This window comes from Toxotes jaculatrix, chromosome 17, assembly GCF_017976425.1.
Source record: "Toxotes jaculatrix isolate fToxJac2 chromosome 17, fToxJac2.pri, whole genome shotgun sequence".
NCBI lineage: Eukaryota > Metazoa > Chordata > Actinopteri > Toxotidae > Toxotes > Toxotes jaculatrix.
In genome coordinates this window covers 14,557,301-14,579,141 of record NC_054410.1, presented here as the reverse complement: position 1 = coordinate 14,579,141, position 21,841 = coordinate 14,557,301, and the positions used below count along the sequence as shown (strand labels likewise).

General features: G+C 43.5%; 1 protein-coding gene across 1 annotated transcript; it reads right to left on the bottom strand.

Annotated features, from left to right (window-relative positions):
• Positions 1-4: 4 nt before the first annotated feature.
• eif2ak4 (eukaryotic translation initiation factor 2 alpha kinase 4) lies at positions 5-20,656 on the bottom strand. Its single transcript, XM_041060223.1, has 39 exons — positions 20,293-20,656; positions 20,055-20,170; positions 19,467-19,569; positions 19,140-19,313; positions 18,667-18,747; positions 18,414-18,565; positions 18,213-18,313; positions 17,966-18,123; positions 17,317-17,855; positions 16,363-16,478; positions 15,741-15,895; positions 15,188-15,630; positions 15,030-15,102; positions 14,833-14,922; positions 14,630-14,752; positions 14,430-14,534; positions 14,144-14,207; positions 13,963-14,042; positions 13,754-13,855; positions 13,579-13,629; positions 13,237-13,473; positions 12,421-12,496; positions 11,953-12,074; positions 11,632-11,681; positions 10,812-10,980; positions 10,090-10,206; positions 9,890-9,955; positions 9,626-9,796; positions 9,404-9,538; positions 9,047-9,154; positions 8,553-8,681; positions 6,147-6,233; positions 5,873-5,985; positions 5,713-5,771; positions 4,907-5,010; positions 4,654-4,722; positions 3,693-3,737; positions 2,639-2,754; positions 5-960 (listed from the first exon to the last, which is right to left on the bottom strand). Exons 1-39 carry the CDS (start codon positions 20,419-20,421, stop codon positions 903-905), a joined length of 4,986 nt encoding a protein of 1,661 aa, XP_040916157.1. The 5' UTR covers positions 20,422-20,656; the 3' UTR covers positions 5-902.
• Positions 20,657-21,841: the final 1,185 nt, after the last annotated feature.

Below are 21,841 nucleotides of genomic sequence, written 5' to 3'. Positions count from 1 at the left end.
ATCGTTTTCGCTCGCTTACCATGGTTGTTCTCTTATCTCAGTAGCACAAGCCACATGTGTTTAGTATGGGTGGGTTGTTTCTGACGGAGGGGGGGGTGGGGGTCCTCTGAGATTTGAGTGCTAGAGAAGAGCGATGTAGACTTCTCATCTATCCAATGGGCTAATAAAACACCGGAAAACACAAAGACATGCAAGCCAGAGCTGGAAACCTGGATAATCCCCACTGCAGACTGCACTGTTGTTTTGACTTGTCCGTCAAAGCTTCCTCATAAACTTCAAGGTGAGGAAGCCTGTCCGGAAGGATCAATAAAGCAAACAGTCGGGCCAGTTTCCCAGACCTTGAAAATGTTAAGTCCTCAACAACAAAGCTTTTACACTACTGAAAGTAGTGGTACACATAAGTATAGGTTGCAATAAGGAGATGATGATTGACAGACAGATAGAAATCAATCACCAGCGGATTCATGTACACTTACAACACACACCAAATCACAGCATGTGGGAAAAAGGTGATTTATTATTTCTATCCATCTTGTTGCTACTTAGAAATGTAAAACTTGTATTCATGACACATGATCTTCAGTAAAAAGCCCTTTCTCTTTCAAATTCTATAGTTCTATTAAGGCAACATCCGCGTCTACTATTGTTTTAAGGAGACCACAAAAGTTTTGGGAACGTTATGGAGTTTGGGTTGGATAACTTAGTAACCGTTCAACATGGTTTAAAAAGAAAAAAAAAAAAAAAGTCTTTGGGGCTCACGCTTTCCAGAAGTCAAAGGCATGAATCAGTCAGACTTCAAGTAGATTCTGTAATGTAGGTCCAAGGATCAAAATAGTCTCTGGAGTCTACTAAGCCTTAATCAAAGTGGGATGTCTCTCAGTTGAGTAGAATACCTTGGTTTTTCATAGAAGGATCTTGTAGTAGTCGTCCTTGTAGCTGTACAAGACCACCACGGCCACCCTGCAAGAGAACAACATCTGTCATTTTAACGGTTTAAAAGAACATTAAAAACAAAAGAAAAACATGATCACTTCCAAATGGAACATCTCAGAATTAGGACAAAGAAATCTTAGCTGGGAGGGTTTCCAAGATCTTTGATTTCTCCAGTTAAGGAGGGTAGATCTGTAGTACTAACACAGGATTCAACCAGGGTAAGAAAGTCTCAAAACTCAGTGTAGAAATGAACGTTACTTAAATAATTGAAAAGTAAACTCACTATTACAAAAAACTAGGATTTTTTTTTATAAAGCTCTGATATATCTGACATGGCACACACACAAAAAACCCCAAATATGGACGCCTTCCATCAGCAAAGACCATCGTTTAGATGATGGATATAGATGGAGCTCTACTGTCAATACACAGCATCTTAATCATCACGCAACCAACTCTGTGACCATACAACCATCTTGACAACATGAACGTTCACAAAAGCAACTAAACAAACATATAAAAACACATGCTGAATATCTCCATTGTTTCCTCTGTGAGGCTCATTTATCAGTAAAGAGTTTTCCCCCTGAATGGTAAATCAAACACACAGCAGAGACAGGAAATTGAAACCAACTGCTTTGGAGAGGCAGATGGGAAAGCCAGAAAGAGAGGCTTTGATTTTTTTTTTTGTTTTGTTACCATCTCATTCATGAAAGAGAAATTTCATTGAATCCCTCACAGGGTTTGCTCTCTGTGGGCATTCAATAGCATCACAACACTAAAAGCTCAAACACTGAGGACTTCAGCCTGGGATTTAAAAAAAAACATTCTGCTGGGGAGCTTTGGAATATTAAGCTCTCCATCCACAACCACAGTGCACAGTACAGTACCCCCAACCCCCCCACACTGCAATCTCAGTGTCAATCAACTGGGGTGTTAAGACACAGACATCAGGAGACCAAAAGAGGACAATCCTTCTCAAGATTTCACCTCAGGAAATGGGATCAGCTGAGGATTTAATGTTCTGCAAGGCAGTAGTTATCCGTCTAACAGCTCTCTTTGAAGGGACTGACTGTCACTGTTACACCTGGAGTGTGTGGTCGGAGCATTGGAGAGGCAGCTGCCTGTAAAAGGATGCCTGCCTCTTTTGCCTTTTTTTAAGTGGTATTTAATGTATTCCTCTGTTTGCCTCGGGTTTCATTTTAATAAAAATAACAAGTCAGAGGAGGATGGAAACATGTGGGAGTGAGCAGAGGGGCGAAGCTGTGGGTCTCTGGCTCATCTTCCACGAGGGCGCCTGCTGAGACGAGACATCTATAACTGTTTGGAAAATGTCTGTACAGTATCAAACTCCTGTTGTTTCTTTATTTTTGAGGGGGAAAAGGTTGAATATAAAACATTTGACACTAAAGGCAAAGCTGATGATGTGTAAAACTAAAAAAAAGTCCTTTCCCTTACTTAAGTCTTGTCTACATTCCTTCATGTATCCTTACATATTAAAATCATTTGTTTCATTCATTTAAATCCTGCAGATGTTAGCATTTAGCTCAAAGCACTACTGTACAGCCTCACAGAGCAGCCACTAGTATTGTCGTAGACTCTTAATTCACTGTTGTTAAACAATGATATGGTAGGTTTGATAGGTTTGGTAAGAAAAACAACTAAAGGTGCAAGAATTTCTTTGCAATCACACATGCCAACGCACCTTTTCGTAATTTTGTAATGGTGGATCTCGTCACAGATGGACTTCAGGTAGCGCTGCTTTGGGAGACGAGACAGCAGAGTCTTCACGCTGCTGTTGAACTGCTCCTCATTGTCAAACTGGAAAATAAAGAGAAAGAGAGCAGAGGTTAAAACAACAGAATGAGCAAGAGCGAAGTCTACGAGACAAAATGCTGAAAATAAACATACAAACAAAGACCAGTGCATTTTAGTTTTACTGTCAGAAACTGTGGAGACCGTCCAGCAACATGCTTCAGAATGAAAAAGTGCGCTGCCTTTTGTAAGAATGAATGGAGTTTTTCATTTGCAGCCTCAGAGTATATTTTTGCATGTCAAGTGTAGCAGAGCTGTGAAGCTACAAAGCTACAGTGGGTTTACACGTTTCCTTGGTTCCTTGTGTGACTTTGGGTAATTTGCCATATTTGAAACAGGCCTTTCCTACATGTCTGGCTACACACACTGTGTATTGTCATTCATTTTATATATTAAGAGTGTTTTCTTTGACACGTGCAGTGAGGCGCTGACTAGGTGGCCCATTCATTTATGGAGTGGAGGCTTTTGCTTATATAACAACAGTGTTAAGAGCATTTCTCAGCTTTCTTCATGTTTCTCAGCACAATATAATGGAAGTCTTTTTTTTTTTTGTAACCTACGCTGAAGGGAACCCAGGTTTTTATGAGTGCAGTCTTGGTCAGGAGTTTGGAATGTGAATATTAACACCTCTTAAGTGTGCGTTTTGTTAACTGTATTGCGTGTCTATTGCTTATGTGAGCCTTGCTATAGGAGCTCAAGTTAGACCCTTTAATAGTTCTCCCTGGCTGTGGAAAAAGGCCAGGGTGTTCCCTCACTCCACAGCTCATCAGACAGGACTGTAAGGAAGGAGACGGGATCCCCTCTTCCTGTCTCGAATTCTGACCTCTGTTGGCCGTTCTTTCCACTTCCCCCTCCTTCCCTCCCTCCCTCCCTCCCACCCTTCATTATAATGCAGCCTTTTATTAACTATGCAGGGTTCTTGATGAATCCAGTAGGGCACCAACCTCCAAAGACAGGAAGTTGATCAGTGTTTCCTTCTGCAGATCCACCTTTGGGATTAAAAACAAAAAAAACAAAACAGGTTTGCACAATGGAGCCTTACATCACGTTGCAACAATTCAACAAACTGTACAGAACACAACATGCTGCACATTTTGATAGGAAGTAGCCAGTACACAGATGAATACTGACTACAAACTAAAAATATCAACTGTTGCACCCACTGCCCAAGAGCTTGTATAATTCTTTCAAGCACAAGATAATCCAGACCACTCCAGCATCAGAAAATTACCTATAATTCCCCAGTGCTCTCACCGGGCCTGAAAGCACTCCACGTCCCATTCTCCAGGGAAGGGACGAATGGCGTCATTACTGGGTTTTTCATTGGAAAGTGAATACAGTTGCGTTCCAGATAAAAAAAAAGCAGGTTTCAGATGTGCACCGAGCAAGAATTGCAGGTCCATGTATCTTCCTACTGGAATCAAGGTGATTACGCCTGTTTCAATAACCACAATCTGCTTTTGCGTCAATGATTGTGGCAATACCCGACCCCAGCATGGATGACAAATGTGTTTGGAATATGCAGCAATATGGAAAATGAGACAAGCAGCAATGATTTACTTTGAGAGTATCTGGCCATAAATCTACAACACAACCACAAATAAACTCAATATGGCAGCCATTTACATCCCCCCGAAATGACACACTGTCTGCCTTCTGTTTCGTGTTCATTGTCCTGTAGCGACTTGGAATGGATTCACGGCCATCTTACCTCCAGCAGGGGATTTTAGTGCAAGGCAAATAACTATAAAAGAGTTGCTCCCAGTGATGTTTACTGTTGTAGTTATCAAAAGCCCTTTCCTCGCTGTGTGATTTCACACATGAATTCAAGAGATAAGGTGGGAGAGCAAAAAAAAAAAACGGGGGGAGCTAGGATTGGGAGGGATAAACAAACAAATGACTTACCGCCAGAACCTCAATGTCATTGCTCTTGTTCTGCAAACTGTTACCAAGATTCTGTAATCTGGTTTGGATCTGAAAGAGAGAGATTTAGAGAGAAACAAAGGAAAAGAGTGGAAGAAAATAAATGTTCCCATGATCAAATAAAATAGCAGGAAAAAAAAACATCTTCACATGAAAAAAAAAAAAAAAAAAATCAGCATAGTCATGGGTAATACAGTCACAGCCAGATAAATGTTATTGAGAATCCATTACAAACCTGAATCTCATAGCGTCGTCTAGTGCTGGCGGAAACCTTGTCCGGGCTGATGACGTTCACATTCATGCTCATGATGCCGCTGCTTCCATGCTGCTCTGAAGAGCCTGGACCCAAAAAAGGACCATTTCCATGTTTTATCCAATTATATACCATCTCCAATTATTTTTTTACATTTCCAGTACATAAGAGTTAATCACACCTTCAAAGTCAGGACAACAGTGAAAACTGCCCTTGTTAAACTGTTCACTTTAATTCAGGGGTGTCCAAACTGTTCCACAAAGGGCCGCTGTGGCTGCAGGTTTTTGTTCCAACCAATGAAGAGCACACAGTTTGACCAATCAACTGTCTGAAGACTGAGATCAGTTGATTAAATGAGTCAAGTCTGGTGTGCTGCTGCTTGGTTGGAACAAAAACCTGCAGCCACACCGGCCCTTTGTGGAACAGTTTGGACACCCCTGCTTTAATTAGAACAGTTTGTTGGCTGCCTGTGTGTTTGTGTCAGAAGTGGAGTGAACCTTAACACTTGAAGTCATTCTGGTATTTGTTCATCGCTCCTGGTAACAAATCAGTTATGTGCCAGAAGTGTAAATGCAACACTAGGATCAGTTATACTTCACATTCATTACAGAGATCTGAATCATAATTTAACACTTTTACGACATGAAGCACTTTGGTTGAGCCAAAGCACAACTGTACAAAAAACAGAGGTGTGGCTGTTTCCACGCTGCAGTAAGGCAGTAATATACAGCATGTAGGAGCTGACTGTAAAGAGTGAGCTGGTAATCAGACGGGGCTGAATACAGTACCTGTGGTGTTGAGCAGGGAGCCTTTGGGGTTCTGAAGAGACATGTTTTCAGAGATTTCTCTGTAGGAGCACAAGGACAAGATTTATGAGGACAACAGCGTTCACATCGCTCCCAGGCGTCTGAGCGGAACATACAAAACACACAAATAAAATTTCTTTACCTGATGTTTCTCTCCTCAAAGAATTTGGTCCGACATTTCTGAATGATGTGGTCCACCAAGTCAAACTCTGGAATCCGTTTCTCGGACTGTCTGTCCTTCTCAAAGGATTTTACCTGAGGACAGACAATGACTTTCACATGTGCTTCTGTGCACAACCTTGCCATAATTCCCTCTTATCAAACTGGGAAGCACAGTGATCTGCAATGCTGCAAATGGAAAGGCTGTTTTCTTTAGGCTGTAAAAAATACTTTGCTGTAGTGAAAGACTGGATTACCTTCACATAGTTTCCCTCCTTGTCAGACACCAGCACCATGCAGGCGATACCGGCCAACCTGCAGTGTTCCAACAACGTGTCCTGAGACTGAACACACAAAATGACAAAAGGCTGAATTACTTTGAGTGGTGGTTTAAAGGTGTGACTGGTTTAAGGATAAACTTTCCCTCCAGGTTTCAGAGCTGGATTTTTGATAACTTCAAACTGCTGAGAGTCACAAGATTTTCTTCCACTGATAACTAAAAGAATCACAGGTCAAGCTAGAAAACATCACAATCATTACAATGTCGCAGTCGCCCATTTCAGATTGTGACTGGTCTGGCTGATGAAAGAGTGAGAAAAAAAAAGGTATGGATCAGATATAACTCCCCTAAAGAATATAGGTAGGGAAAATTCTGGGGGGAAACACTGGACTCGCCCTTAAAAATTCTTCTATAGCAGCAGTCAGTGAGTTTAAGTTGAGTTTGGCTTGGAACGAAAAGAGCGTGTACTGAGCTGAGACTCACGACCAAAACCAATGTGTATTCAGGTAATGCATTCAACCATGACAGTGTGTATGTATGTATATGCTTGTGTCAGCCCAATTTATTCTCATTAACTTCACTTTGGCTCCTCTGCTAAACGAGCTAACGGTGGTACAGAACAAACCATCCACTGTACCACAATTGTGTATGAGTGTGTGTCACTGTGCCACACCATCATGTAAGCCTTAAAGCTTCCTCTTTTCTTACAACTTTCTCATTGACAGAACAAATTAAGTCAAAAGGAAGTCACGGCCTGGAGGCCACTGAGCAGCTCTGGGCCGTGCGCCTTAGCTGACCGCATGTGGAAGGGGTTTGCCATATTTGGCTATTAAAAGCTAAAAGAGTGGAACCGTCTCCTTAGGATGAATTAAAGCTGCAGATTCGGTCTGTTAAAGAGGCCAGCGTGTGAAAGGTGTTCACAAAAAGTCTAGCGAGGAGGTCCGAACACAGTGTTCTCACCATGTCGCCACTGGTCAAGGCACTGGTTTGAATACATAATCAACAAAAACACACACAAGCACTCTTGACAATTTGGAACTTAATGCTTCTTGTTTTCAGCCAAACCCAACCTTTCCTAATTGCTTTTAAGGACTCCGGGGGGGGGGGGGGGGGGGGGGGGGTTAGCAGCCAATCACATTTGTCCTAGGCCAAAACAAAAGACAATGAGGACCATTAAAGTAAACACTTAACCACTGCATAAGTGGAAAGTTAAAACAACAAGAGGTTATAAAGAGTAAAAAAGGAAAAAACAAGGAGTGTTAAAATGTGGGCACAGGGCTATGCCAGGGAGGGCGTTTTACACAAACACACACGAACAGGGCTGACATCAGTTTGTCACATAAACATGAAGAATGTGACAGAGGCATGGCATCTGGAGTTTTGGACCACAGGATAAAAAACTTCTCTTTGAAGGGACAGATCTCAGCTCGGTTGTTCTGCAATTACAGTACAGTTTTCGCTAACAAGAGCTCATCAAATAACTTTATTAGATGCTTGTCTAACAGATGGTGTTGTGTTGTCCCAGTATGGCCAGTAAGCCTGTTTCAAATGCAACTGCAGCTCTTTCTCTGGGATGTTCTGCTGCTGCTACCGTCTCGATAAGTCTGTTGCTGACAGACGAGGGGCTTTTTCCTCAAGAACGGAAGTCAGGTGTTGCCCTCTGTGGGTGGGATGAGGTTACTACAGGACAAGCCGAATTTGGAGGGGGTGGAGGCGGATGGGGGGACTCAGGAAATCACCCATTTTACACAATGGCTCATTCCCATCATCTGTTCAGAGATCTACAAACTTACAATCACGATTGTTTAGACATGCAACAAACACAAGGGCTTGGTTATATAATCATCAGCGGATGAACACAAGCTCTGTGAAATCCTTTTACTTGAACTTTTACATGTAGAGTGTAGGTCTTCCTACGTCCTCTTTGTCGGTTCTTTTCCATCCACAGGTCCGGAAGAGACCGAAAGGGAGTGACTTACTGCGAGGTGGACTCTGCTTCCTTTAGCTGAGATATATTTAGGCTTCGGCCTTAATGGCTCATACTTAACTGGTGGCTGCATACTGCACTATTGCTAATATACGACGAATGTCAGCATTTCTGGATATTTTCAGTTATGCTTTCTCCACCACAAATGCAACTCCATCCTACTACAAGTCAAGCTAACACACTATTCTGCTGATCTGAAGTTGGTGTTAATGTACTAAGACATGAAGTGATGCACCTGCACTGGAAGGGAAGAAAAAGAGTGCTGGCAAGTGAAAATAGCTGCAAACAACGCAGGTTTCGACACTTGTTAAAGACCTCACACAATAACACACAATGTAAATATAACTTTGCTGACAAGAAAACTCCTCAGACAGGACTACCAGGCAGGCTGCTAACCTGTGAGACATCGTAGGTGATGTCTGCAGAGATGCCAGTGCTCCACAGCTTACGGACAACGCTGATAGCTTTGGACATTGAAGAATGCCCCACTGAGACCACCAGGGCATCGCAGGAGCTCACTGATGGCTGATGTAGAGAAAAAAAAAGCAGAGAATGTAGGAAACAGTCAAACACTGAAATAACATGTTTGCAAAAGTCTTTGCGAATGTCTTTTCAGTGCTTGTCTCGGTCTTCAAACTATGTGCAGCGTCCCGAGCAGATCATTTCACATTCTGAATCTGAAATATAGAACATGAAGCAGCTCCAAAAATAACTCCGCAGCATCAAGAGTCACAGTGATCATAGTTATTAACATGCTTCTAAAAGTGGCTGTGTTGCCAGCCGACTGCTGTAATAAGGCATCATTAAATATGAAACTCTGTCTTCTGCTCCTTCATTACAATAATCAGGAATGTCAGATCTGTGTGTGTGTGTGTGTGTGTGTCTCTCACTGGCTCCTCCATGCTGGACAAAGCAGCATAGATTTTGTCCAGGGCCACACTGGCTCCTACTGCAGAGGGGACCGGTGCTGAGGAAGCTGGCACTCGAAACTCCTGGATCTTGCAGCAGGGAGAACAAACCACATAAAGGCAACAAACAGACTACATCACCAACACTGCATCATATGGAATCAATGTAATACACACAGAAGAGCTATATTTGAAGAGGGAAAAAATATGGTTCATATAAGGTACGAGCCTTTTGCCCACATTTTTTGAATAATAGCTGCAGATTTGTGTCATGACTTCGAGCCAGTTTATTTATTAGTTTTAGTACGTGGAATATGGACGAATGGCTGCAAAACCTACCAAGTGGTCGTAGCGTCCTCCAGCAGCCAATATATCTGGCACCGTTCGCTTGCGCTTCCTGATGAAAGCCACAAACTGGAAGATGACCCCTGAGTGGTGCTGCACCTTGTACACTAAGCCTAAGTTGACCATCACCTATAGAGAGGACACATCTATGTCAGAAGGAGAGAAAATGAACACAGGCTCTTCTTTTAACCTTCGTTTACTCAGAATTTAAATCACCTGCAGTTTAACACCCAGTCTGCGCAGAAGTAACATGAGCTCCTCCAGGTCCTTGAGGCCCTGCTTGGCCAGCTGGGCGACGGCGGTCTTATGTTTGGTGAGTGATGTCAGCTGTGGCGCCAGGTCCTGCAGATTCCCCTTCTGTTCTATGTACTTGTACAGTGTCTGCAACTGGATGCAACAGGGGAGGAGAGATCTCGATGTTTATGAGCACGTACGACTGACTGTTTTCATCTAAGGTTCATACACACGGTGGACACCTACGCTGTTGGTTGACAGTGAAAAGTTGCAGAACTTTGCCTCCACCTCACGTCTGGTCAGCTTTTCGCTCTGAATACACAAAAAAAGGGCCATAGAAATGTTATACTACCATATTTGGGAAGAAAACACAACTGTATATGTTCAAACCAGGATATCAACGCTATGTACGTAACATCTGTGACGCAGGTGTGACCTGCACTGACCATGGCATCACATAGTACGGTGGAGGCCTGGCTCAGTTTGTCCTCAGGGACTCCGCTGTGGAGGAGGATGGCCTTCAACAAGCTGGTGTGGTTCAGGTAAATGTTATAGTTCCTTTCCTGCAGTCACAAAACACATGCAAACACACCTTTAACCCTCCCAGCTGCAATTACTGTCAAAAGCACTACTGTACAATGAGCGCCTCAGTGAATAATGACTGCTGTGTCCGGCTTCCCTCTCATTCCGTCTGACTCATGTATTCTTAAAAGCTTTCATATAAAGAGCACAGTGGTGGAGGGGATCTGTGAGGGATGAACTAGAGGCCAGACCCAAAGTTGACTGGGTTCCTGCGACATGCACAGGAATGCTGCGACTGGAGACTGACGCAGCACTGGGATGTGTGGACAGGAAATGGATTGTACTGGGAGGGAGGGAAGGAAGGAAGTGGATGGAGCTGCACATAACAGATCTACTACATAAATAATAAATACAGTGTAAATCTGTCTGGATTACACATAGTTTGGTATGTTAGGAATGTGAGTGGGAAGTAAAAAGGGGAAAAAACAACAACAGCACAGGTTGCAATGATGGCATCCGAAGGAAAATAAAAGAACAATGCTGCATCCAGCCCATTGACACACTGTTCTGTGAAGGTGAACCAAAAGCACAAACAAACTGTCAGCTCACTGGATCGTTTAAAGTACAGACAGTTCATGCGTGCGACCTGAAGTGCAGGGAATTCCTGGATTATTTCACAGATGGTGTAAATGGTCTCTGCATCAGGGAGCAAGCTGTTGGTGACGGGCGTGATGATGTCAAGGGCACACTCCAGGAGCTCCCTCGGGTGAACGCGATCCAGCTTCCTGGGGCGGAACACGCGTTCGATGCTATACCTGGAGCAAGATGATAAGAAACACAGACACACTGTGTTTATTCTCTATGACTGTTCTACAGTAAACGGATCACTCTTGTTAGACATTTTAAGTCATGATCTTGATACGAACTAAATTCAAAACATGCTCACACAACTGTAGTGAATTTACTTTGTGTTCAAGGGACACTAGTCAAAAAGGCACTCAAGTGATGTCATAATTAATCTAACCAACACAGTGCACAAGCCCTCCTGGTGATAAAGCTAAAGATAAAATCTTTAATGGAGACTGGATTTAATATTCTCGAACACAAATACAATGAAGGCAACCTAAGGCTCTCGGTTTTATTGCAAAGACATTACCAATTTCATAATTTCAACAGCTTTTAAGTAAAATGAAAAGAAAGAAGCACATCGAAGGGTGTTGAATTTAGGCACAGAGGCACAAAAGAGTTTCCTCAACAGTTATACTGTCAAACACACAGTGGCATTTATAACTTATAACTAATAAGTAAGTAACTTATACATGAACTTGTTTGCCTCTAACTTGTTTGTAGAGGATTTTGTAAGGCCATTTCCAAAAGAGCAACTGCTGTAGATATGGCCATTATTATCACTAATAGATAAATAAAGCACTGCTTACATAAATATGTGTTAAACCACAGAACTTTACCTTTTCAGATGCGTTATATTGTTCCGGACAACGAATCTTGCAAATGCAATCTAAGATGAAAAGAGAGTTCAGACATTGGGTGCACTAGTATAATGACAGTGAAGTCAGTGCATACCAGGCTGTAATCAATCACAGCGTGGAAACAGCCATTTAGTCCTCAGGGTTTCCTGAGGTAGCAGGATTTTAAGGTGGCTGCTGATTGCAGCCTCACACTATGTGTTTGCATTTGCTGATGCAAATAGTCAGATAATTAGTGTTTGTGCGCAAGCGTGGACACGCACACCTGCGTGCGTGGAATATGTGTGCGTGTGTTGGGCTCACGCGAAGGTCATAGGGCAGTGTAACTAGCATTCCACTGTGGTCCATGAAGCAGGCCAGCTCGCTGCCTTCATACAACTTCCTGTTTCTGGGGAGGAGCTGTGGCGTCTGGACACGCACCGCACCTGAAAACAAACATTGCGTATCACTGCAAAATCTGCATAAAATAACATAACCCTCACCCTAGAAGAACTGATGCATGTGAGCAGATGCAAAGTGAAAATAAACAAATAAGTAGAGCTGAACATCGTCAGCAGTTTGCACAAAAAGAACACTTGCACCTGCACAGAATCTAAGCTGCCCAACAGTGCACTTATTGTTCAACAACCACTCACTGGAGCAGATGTTGGGGTCCCCAAAAAAAACGGGCTCACAGCGGGTCAGGAGTCCAAGTGGTCTGCAGTGGAGAGTCACCAAAGGCTCATACACACACACACACTCACACTCACTAAACAAGTGTAGTATACTCACCATGTTTCTTGAATATCCTAGTGATTGTTTCATACACATGCTGCTGCAATTTGGCACTGCTGAAGCTGAAGCTGCCCTGGAGGGAGACCAAACAAACAGTCTCTGTTAGGGATCAGGATACATTGATTAACCACTAACAGGCTTTCTGCTGGTCTGTTATATACAGACCAGATGAGGGAAGCAGAACAGAGGGACTGGTGCAGCCATTCATATGTCCACAGTGACATCTAAAGGCAAAGATGGGAAAGGGGTGTAATTTTCACACACTGGTACCCAGACCATGTTAAAGCTGAGATTAATGCATGTGACTTTGCTTTTCAACAACGATTAACTGTGCTTTTCTGTGGTCTCATGTTCTGTAGATGCCCACCCACAAACTCAAATAAACCCACGTGTCATAGAAGGTATTGCTGTTATGCAGTCTTACCCATGTCTCTGGCAGGTTATACTCTGGCACATTAAATAAATTCTATTTTCACCAAATTCAAATGAAACCCTACATTTTCAAAGATCAACGATATGACTCAGGCTTCTGGTTTTGTGTAAAATATGTCTAATATTTTTCAACTTTTCAACAACAAGAAAACATACTCTTGAGTACATTTTGAACCATATATCAAAAAGCCAAAATTCTCAATAATCTAGTATTTAATACCAAATAAACCACACATTTATTAAAATAAATTAAAGCACTCATAACAGTCCTATGTCTAGCACAAAACTGGTGCAGTATGGCTGCATTTAGAAACAGTAAAACAAAATCCACCATCAAAAGTTGACTTTTGACTTGACTGTTAACTCAAACAACAGAAATACCTTATGTAGGTCTATGTCGTAGGTGTAATCCATGACTGGTGAGATGTTCTGGGCGAACAGCTGGCCCACCATGGTGCGATAGGCCTTGCCGTTGACATTGGCCATGGTGTGCTGCAGCACCTCGTGCAGCTCTGACTCTTCCATCTGAGGCAGAGGCAGCAGGTCACTCTTCAGCAGCTCCTGGGTGGTGGGCCGCAGGGCTGGGTCGTGACTCAACAGCCACTCTATTACCGTCCTCTGACGGACACAAAGAAAAGAAGCAGAGAGGTATTCCCCTGTTAGACTAGAACTTTAGGGAGGGGAAAAGGGTTCACATCAATTGTGTGCTATGGCCATTCTCACCTGTGTTCTTTGCCCATACTCAGTAAAGTCCTCAGGGAAGATGATGGGCTCCTGCAGTATGCAATAGAGATGAGGTAAGTAAGAAGCCAGTTTCAAAGCCCCACATGTCTTATCACTTCCAAATGGTCACCAAATCACTTCCCCTGGTTATTTCCAGTTCTGAAAATGGACGCACCTCACGTAGCTTGGTCAGGACAGAGATACGCTCAGCCCCGGTGATCATAGGCCTGTAGGACATCTCAAAGAGGATGATTCCCAGGCTGAATAGGTCAACTTTCTGAGGACAGAACAATAAAAATTAAGCATTAATGATACAGTATTGGCCGGATAACTCTGTGGTTATCAACTGATGCAGAGAGGAAAATCAAATTTTTTAATTCTTACTTGGTTGTAGGTGGCTTTAGTATTTCCTTGAACCTCCGGACTGACGTAGAGGGCAGTTCCAACCATGCCTGTCATGTTACCTGGGGACAGTGATGCAAAAGCAACATGCTTGACACATGCACATCAGGTATCTCAGTTAACAAAGCTCAATGTTATGTGAATATGTTCAAACTCTCTGCACCTGTTGGATCCGGTTTGTTCATCAGCACAGAGCCACTCTCCTCTACTTCAATTTTACCTGCAGCCTGAGAGACATAAACAGTTTCCCCACAGGTTCATAACATCTTCATCTTTGGCTTTATAAATCTTTATATAGCTCCAAAAGCTACCATTTGGAAAAATGCTAACGAAAGCAGTGATACAGAGTTACATGGTTTCAATACTTCAAAAAAAAATCCTTCACATTAACACCACACCACAAGTAGTTAGAGCAGCCCGTTAGCGAGGTGAAACTGTTAACTGCATACCACATTAGCAGGATGGTCTGTGGCCAGGCCAAAGTCTCCGATCTTCACATGGTCCTGCGAGTCAAGGAAGATGTTGACAGGCTTCAAGTCCCTGTGAATCATCCCCTAGTGGAGAAGAAATGAAAAACAATCTGCTTGATCATAGGTCATTTAAACATGGCTTCTTTCTTGTTAATGTTTCTATTATTGATATAATGTACCTGCTCGTGGATGTAAGCAAGGCCGTCCAGGATTTCCCTGAACAGCCTCCACAGCCGATTCTGGTCCTGATGCAGGCCATGGTCTATTGTGTCTCTTAAAGTGCTCTTTTCACAGTATTCCATCTGTCAGGGACAGAAAACATGCGTTATGTGTGGGGCAGAGACCTCTAGTGGTAAAAATGGAGCATGGAGTTGAAGCTTACTTGTATGTACAAGTAATGTGCAATGAGAGGAGGTCGGTCTGAGTCTGTGCTCTCCGTTGTGTCAGCTGCTGTCCTTTTGCTCGGCTCAACCTGAGGAAAGATATTTCTCTGTTTTTTTTTTTACACTGTATCAAATGCAGAAACTAACAAAGACAAAGATTAAATAAGATTAAATAATGAAGCTTAAATATTCAAACCTGTGACATCTCGTCCATGCTTTCATCACCATTATCAAAGATGATGTCATTCCTCGAGTCACTATCTGATGGCCTAAATACAAATTTAAAAAAAAAAGTGATGTATCAATAGTATTAGCAGGAGTAAGGCTTATCACTGAAAAAAAAATACAACTTACAAAAAAGAGGCACCAAACACATCTTCTTCATCATCATCATCGTCGTCATCCTCATCATCGCTAGACTGGCGTCGGCTACACTTGGCAGTGGAGGACATCTCGATGGAGGTGGACCACTCCACAGAGCTCGACAGGGCTGGAGGCGGCGCGATGTCCTCCACGTTATCAAGGAGGCCGAGTTCATTGAGGCGCTGCGGAGGATCTCTGCCCTGAGGCGGCTTGTCGGCTGTGCTCTGAGGCTCGGAGCTGTCGGTGTTGCTCAGCACCCCTGTGCAGGGCATCTCATGCCGCTCGATCCACGCATTGTAGTAGCGGACGATATTCTCATGATTAAGGCGCGAGAGCAGCGTCACCTCGCCTTTGATCCGTCTGAACTGCTTACTGGCTGGGTTGACCTGGATGCGCTTCACGGCGTAGTAACAACCATCAAGATTGTTCTGAACCTGGAGGTACAAGGGAGGGAAAGAGTAACAACGTGGACATCACAGCCAGCTGTCTTGCCTGTGTGCTGGCATCTCACAATAAAGCTACAGTATGAAATAAAGGCGCGTACCTTAATTACAGCACCAAAGGCTCCTTTTCCCAGAAGCTGTAGCTCCTCAAACTCATTGAAGTAGCGTGAGAACTGTCTCTGCACCCCAGAGCTGAAGGGAGCATTGAGGATGTGACTCCGTGGGATGACAGATGACGCAAAGTCGTCAGCAAGATCTGAGATGACCAAAAAGTAAAAAATAAAAACATGTGACAAACTATTATTACTACTATACTCTCTTTAGAGTTTAGATTTGCACCCGAATAATCTCCTCAGAGTTTTCTCACTGTCTCTCCCTCTATTCTGTCTCCCTCATTTCTCCCCTCTCAACCCAACCGACTGAGGTAGATGGCCGCCCAACTTGAGTCCGGTTCTGTTGGAGGTTTTTCCCTGTTAAAAGGAGGATTCTTCCTCCTCACTTTCCCTAGATGCTTGATCATGCAGGGAACTGCTGGTTGTCTCCTAATTGTTATTCTATTCTAATATTCTAATGCTATTTTTTTGCAGAAACATGTTTTACTTGTTTGTTGAGTAAAGTCTAGGTCACACAGAATCCATAAAGGTAGGTTATACTCAGTGGTTTTGTTGTACTGTCATATTTTGTCTACCTCGTTTACATTTTGCACATGGAAGTGTGTATCACCTTCTGGGCTAGCATCCTGGTACTGCGGCAGGTTTTTGGGTGACGGAGGCTTGAGGAAGGAGTGCTCCAACAGCTGCTGGGTCGTCCAGCGCTCAGCATCATTCAGGCACACACACCTATATCACAGAGACACATACACTAGCAACGAACAGTTTCGCTGCTCTGTAAGCTCTGGCACCGATCTGGAAAAATCCAGTCTATTGTACTAATCCACACTGTGCTTGTCGTCTGCTGACAACACAAAGCAGCCATACTGTATCAAAAGCATGGAAGAGGTCCAGTGATCTAAATGAACCTGACAAGTTAGTTAGGCTGAGTAAAGCCTCTCTTGCGATGAAATCTATGAATAAAACAAGTTAATCTGAAACAGCCAGCAATGTTAGCAGACAGATATCCTATAAAACATTATGACCTAAAGGAAGAAAACCAGTGTTTTTGCATGATTAGTCTATTTACAACAAATCACACATGCTTCAAATTACTACTAACTTCTTTCCAAAGCACAGTCCTCTACAGTGTTTTAGAGTTTTGAATGTATTCTTCCTCCCTTCCAGGCACTCACTGGTTTCCATTCATTTCTGTGCAGTATAAAAATCAACTCATAGAAATGAAATTTACTTGAGATTCAGGCATGAATAATTTTGTTGGCCAGACAAAACACGACATTTGAAGACGTCACCTCGGGCTCTAGCATATTATGACGGGTACTTCTCACTGTTTTCAGACACTGGATCACGCAATTTTACTCAATTAATTGAGAAAACAATTGCTTTGCCACATAATGATAACATGACTCTGGAAATGGCTGCCCGGAAGACTAACAAAACAGAAATCCAAAACACAGAGGTACGCTTTGGAAAATGCTCGACACATACAGCACATTATTTACAGTAAATGGGCTAAAACTCTGATATAGTCATTAAAGCAGCTGGCGAAGTGTCCATCCATACGTACTTGTGTAGGAAGTCCTGAAAGTCAGCAGGCAGGCTGGATGGCACCGTCACAGGATACTCCTTCACTTCCTTCCCCTGGCTCAGAGCGAGCAGCAAAAGCCCCAGGTTCCACACGTCCCCTTTTTTGCCTGTTTTCGTCGGCATCGCTGTCTCCTCAGAGAAACGCACGTGGGGTTGCTCGAAGATGTCATCTTTGCAGATATCAGCAAATCTCTTGGATAAGCTGTAATCAGTCAATCGAACATTGCCCTCGCTGTCCAACAGCACGCTGGAGGCCCCCAGGTGCTTGTGGACTACAGAGTTGGAGTGAAGGTAGTCGAGAGCGGCCAGCAGCTGGGCCGTGTAATGGCAGAGTTTATCCAGAGGGACCGGGGTGTGGTTGATGAGACTTTGGTTTAAGTTGATCCCGGAAACATACTCCACCAGCAGGTTAACCACGAGGCAGTCCTCCTTCTCAGTAGAGCTCAGCGCCCGATAGTGCACCAAGTTTGGATGATCCAGCCTCAGGAGGGAGTTGAACTCGTTTTCTGCCCCATGGACCTACACAGGAATTCAAGTGGAAGTAGAAATTTGTGATAGTTTAAAATAAGTACACTGGATATGGCTTTCAGGCATATTACACCTGATTTTACTGTGTCTTCTCTACTTGCCTGCTTTTTACAGTTCTCAATCTTTCCTTTCTCCTGGCTGGTCACAAACTTGCCCAACTTCTTGTTCCAGCGCAGCGACCACTCGTAGATTACGGAAAAGTCTCCTGAGTTTGCCTCAAATCCATAATAAACGTTACGGCCGAGCCTCTCGCTTCCGCCTGTCACAAACCAAAACACAGATGAGAATGTACCAACCAGCTTAGCCAATTTGCGCCATAATAGCTGCATTGTCTCAGACAGCTCTCACCTAAACTTTTCCCTCTGTGGACCACAAGTTCTCCAAAAGTGCTGCTGTTGAAGTGAAGAAGCTCCTGCGAGCGATTGTTGTCTTCGTTAAGCGTGTCACGTCTGGTAAAACAGATACAGCTCTAAGCATTAACACAATATTTCTTAAACATGAGAAGCATTTTACTGTACTTAAAAAGTGCTTAGCTGGTTTGCTATATACCTGTGGCGTGTGGTTGAGGTAGTCCGACGGCGGTTACTGATTCCTTTCTTAGATTCATTCAGTTCAGGAGGATCTCCCCCCGGGCTAGGTGGGCTCTTCCCTAATAGGGAAGAGTTAGCAGTGACTGGCTGCTCCATAGTCTCAAGTCGCTCCTGTGAATGTTAGAGCCACAGGAAAGGAACATTACAACAACAAATTTGCGAGATTTACTGCTTTTCTATGGAGATGGGTGGAAACTGTGTGGCTCAGGCACCTGTTTGGCCATTTCCTTTCTTCTCTTTTCCTCTCGCTTCTCCTCCTCTCTTCTTTGGATTACAGCCATAATCTCTTTTTCCTACAAGGGTGACATATACCTTAGACAACTTCCCGCTCAACAAGAACAAAATAAAATGTTAGACTATTTAGCAAACAAACAAGAGTTTTACATAAAAGCGATCCAGTTCAAACTATTGCCAAAGTTAATCCAATAAGTTTTCCTGTTAAGAAATTATTATGACATATACAGCAAAAGTATATTATTCACCATTTTTGTGTGTGGTTATACGAGTAAAACTAAAAACGACAATTACTGGTGATTTGGATATATATAACTCCATTATTCATTAATTAGCTGGTGTATTCTGCTTCTTATTCACAGTGACAGTGTTAATGATTTGATTTAAGTCACGCAGAAAAGATAAGATAAACTTTTTTGCTCCCACAAGAGTTTCTCTGTGCCTTCCTAACCATCTCCTCTTCCTTTCTGCGCTGCTGGTCTATCCTCTGCTGCTCCTCCAGGGCTCGTTTCTCCTGCTGCCTCCGCTGGTTCTTCAGCATCTCCTCGTGGAAGGAGCGTGGCGGAGGCTTGTTGTGCTCACTCAGGAAGCCTTGTATATAGTCCGCTAGCTCGTAAATCATCACCTAAATGGACAGGTACAGACGTTAATAATAGTCTGTACGTATATGTATATATGCGTTTATGTTTCGTTTGTATTTTTATGTGTGTGTGTGTTTGTGTGTGTGTGTGTGTGTGTGTGTGTGTGTGTGTGTGTGTGTATGTGCGTACATCCTCACCTCCCCACATCGCCCTGCTGCGAGCTTGGTAAGTTCACTCAGAAGGTTCTGGAGGTTTTCATTTGAGAGGCCTTTGGCATTCTTCAGCTCCAGCTCTGGAGGCCTGTTGGTGTGACAAGATATCATGTCACTAAATGATCACTAGTAAACACTGAGATGACATTTAGGCTCCACACATGGTCTTTGTACCGACTGTACTTGGATTACCAACCGGCATGTGGGGCGCGTGCTCTGGAACATTAAAAGCCACAGTTTTGAAGAGAAATATGCAGCATCTTTCACATTTCTTTCATAATCATGTGAGGCCTGGTGGATAAAACCAAAATGAAAATGTCTTGCTAGAAAACTAAAATCTGTAACATTCTAAAAAGTAAAAGCTACTGGTATTATAACTGGTATGCTATGAGAAACACTGTACTTGGTGGGTCCTGGAAGGAACAGGTGATGTGGAAATGAAGAAAGTAAACACTGCAGATCACAGACAGTGAAAGGGGTAGATGTGAGGGCAGTAGGGGCAAACTGGGGGCAGTGCAGTGGCAATAATGGCCATAGAGAATACATGGCAAAGGTCAGGGGGTCAGTACTCACATGTCTGGGTATGTGGGGGGACATTTAACCTGCAAATCCACCGTCACGTAGCATTCCTGGCCATTGTTCAGCCCGCTGGGCCGCAAGCAGAGGTGCACCTCTGGAGGCCTTTTAACCTGAAAGCAACATGAAAGAATACTCGGTAGTGATTAGCACACTTTACTGCAGGTTACAGTGGTACGTGTCAACTTTTACGCATCATCAGCTCACTCAGGGCAATGCTAACATCTCTAGCTACCTTCCACGGATCCTTGTTCCGCAGATCCTGGAAGTCATCTCCAAAGATAGAGGCGAGGGCTTCTAGTTCATTTTCCTGCTGAACCGTGTAGTCGTCTGTCCTGTCGTCTGGAGTGTGCTGAGTGCTCATTCTTCTGCCTCAGCTACATGGCAGTCCTCCTGTCCTGTCACGCTCACACAGCCGTTAGACAGAAGCAGGAAGAGGTCCGCTTCAACTCCGTCGCTGCTCTCGTCGCCGCCCTCCGTCCCTCCGTCTCAACGTAAACTCAAACTTTAGCGGACAAAACACCTCGGTGTTACTGAACAACTCAGTTATCGCAAACTTATCACACAGGCGATCATAACAATGCTGCAACGAGCGCGTGGATGTCGCACGCTGGTTGTGTCGCTCGCAAGCGTGAAACGTCATCACGTTGCTTGTTCTGTTCAAAATGGCCTCTAGAGGGCGGAAATGATGCTAAACTGATGCTGAGATGCATTTGTTGGCTTCAGGCACAAACTGTATAACACATGGACGTAGCACCCGTGACGTTACCCATTGGTTTCGGGGAGTCGGTTTTGTGACCGAACCGCGGGCATTTGGGCTGCGCCATCTTGGATTTTAGTGGGAGTGTACTTTCCATATTTGGCGGAGAGGCGGTTACTCTACAGGTCAGCCGGGCGAGAACCCGCCCATTTAGCTCGGAGCAATATTTAATATTTACCGTAGTTACAGCAGCACACAAACAACAGCAGCTGCTTACTGACGGAGCTGCTCTGTCCATGCAATGTCGGACTTTTTAAACAGAAAATGAGATGAAATAAAATTGTAGCCTAGTATTCCCGCAAGACTCTGAGAGCGCGGAACACACCGCAACAGCGTTCCTAACATTAGCTAAAATAATATTAGCATAAGCCAGCGGCAAAATATGCTAATACATGCTAATTAGCGAAAACATCCAGGTAAAATAGTGAGAAATTTACTTACCGAAAAAACTGCAACACAGACTCCTTCGACGGTCGGTTAGTACAGTCTACACTACAACAAGCCATACTGTCACAAAAACCTATCCGAACATGGGCAAACAAACTGCCAACCGCTGGAGGTAGCCAGAGGCCCCTGGATGTAGCTGCCTAGCCCAGCCGATGCTTTAGCAAAGACCTAACTGCCAGTACCTGCCTATGGAGCTGTCACTCAACGTAACCCCCCCCCCCACAGTGTTCACAGAGGTGGAAACTATCAATAGAGACCAAAAAAATGTACCAGGCTGTAAGTATGTTTTTTTAGGCTGTAAAAAACATATTTACAAAAAATTCCTGCATTAAATATGTTCTTTAAGTAATCAAATATCAGTATTACTGGTGAAATGTACTTCAAGTATCAAAAGTAAAAGTATCCAACTCAGAAAAATAGCCCGAGTGTTAATCATATAATTTTTTATCATTATTAATCATTCTGTAATATAAAACTACATCTAACTACACAGCTTCCGAGAGAACGCTGTCTCTCACTGTTGCTTGGTAGAAAAGGCTGATCATGAGTCACACCCCCTTTTGTCATGTAGCAAAAC

Bases quoted from the DNA above. Each gene is read 5' to 3' on its own strand.
- eif2ak4 (XM_041060223.1), bottom strand. From the start codon at position 20,421: ATGAGCACTCAGCACACTCCAGACGACAGGACAGACGACTACACGGTT. The intron at 15,103-15,187 runs GTAAGTTGTATT...ATTTGTATTTAG, and splicing joins GTGTTTGGTGCCTCTTTTTT to GCCATCAGATAGTGACTCGA. The intron at 3,738-4,653 runs GTAAGTCATTTG...TTAATCCCAAAG, and splicing joins ATGACATTGAGGTTCTGGCG to GTGGATCTGCAGAAGGAAAC.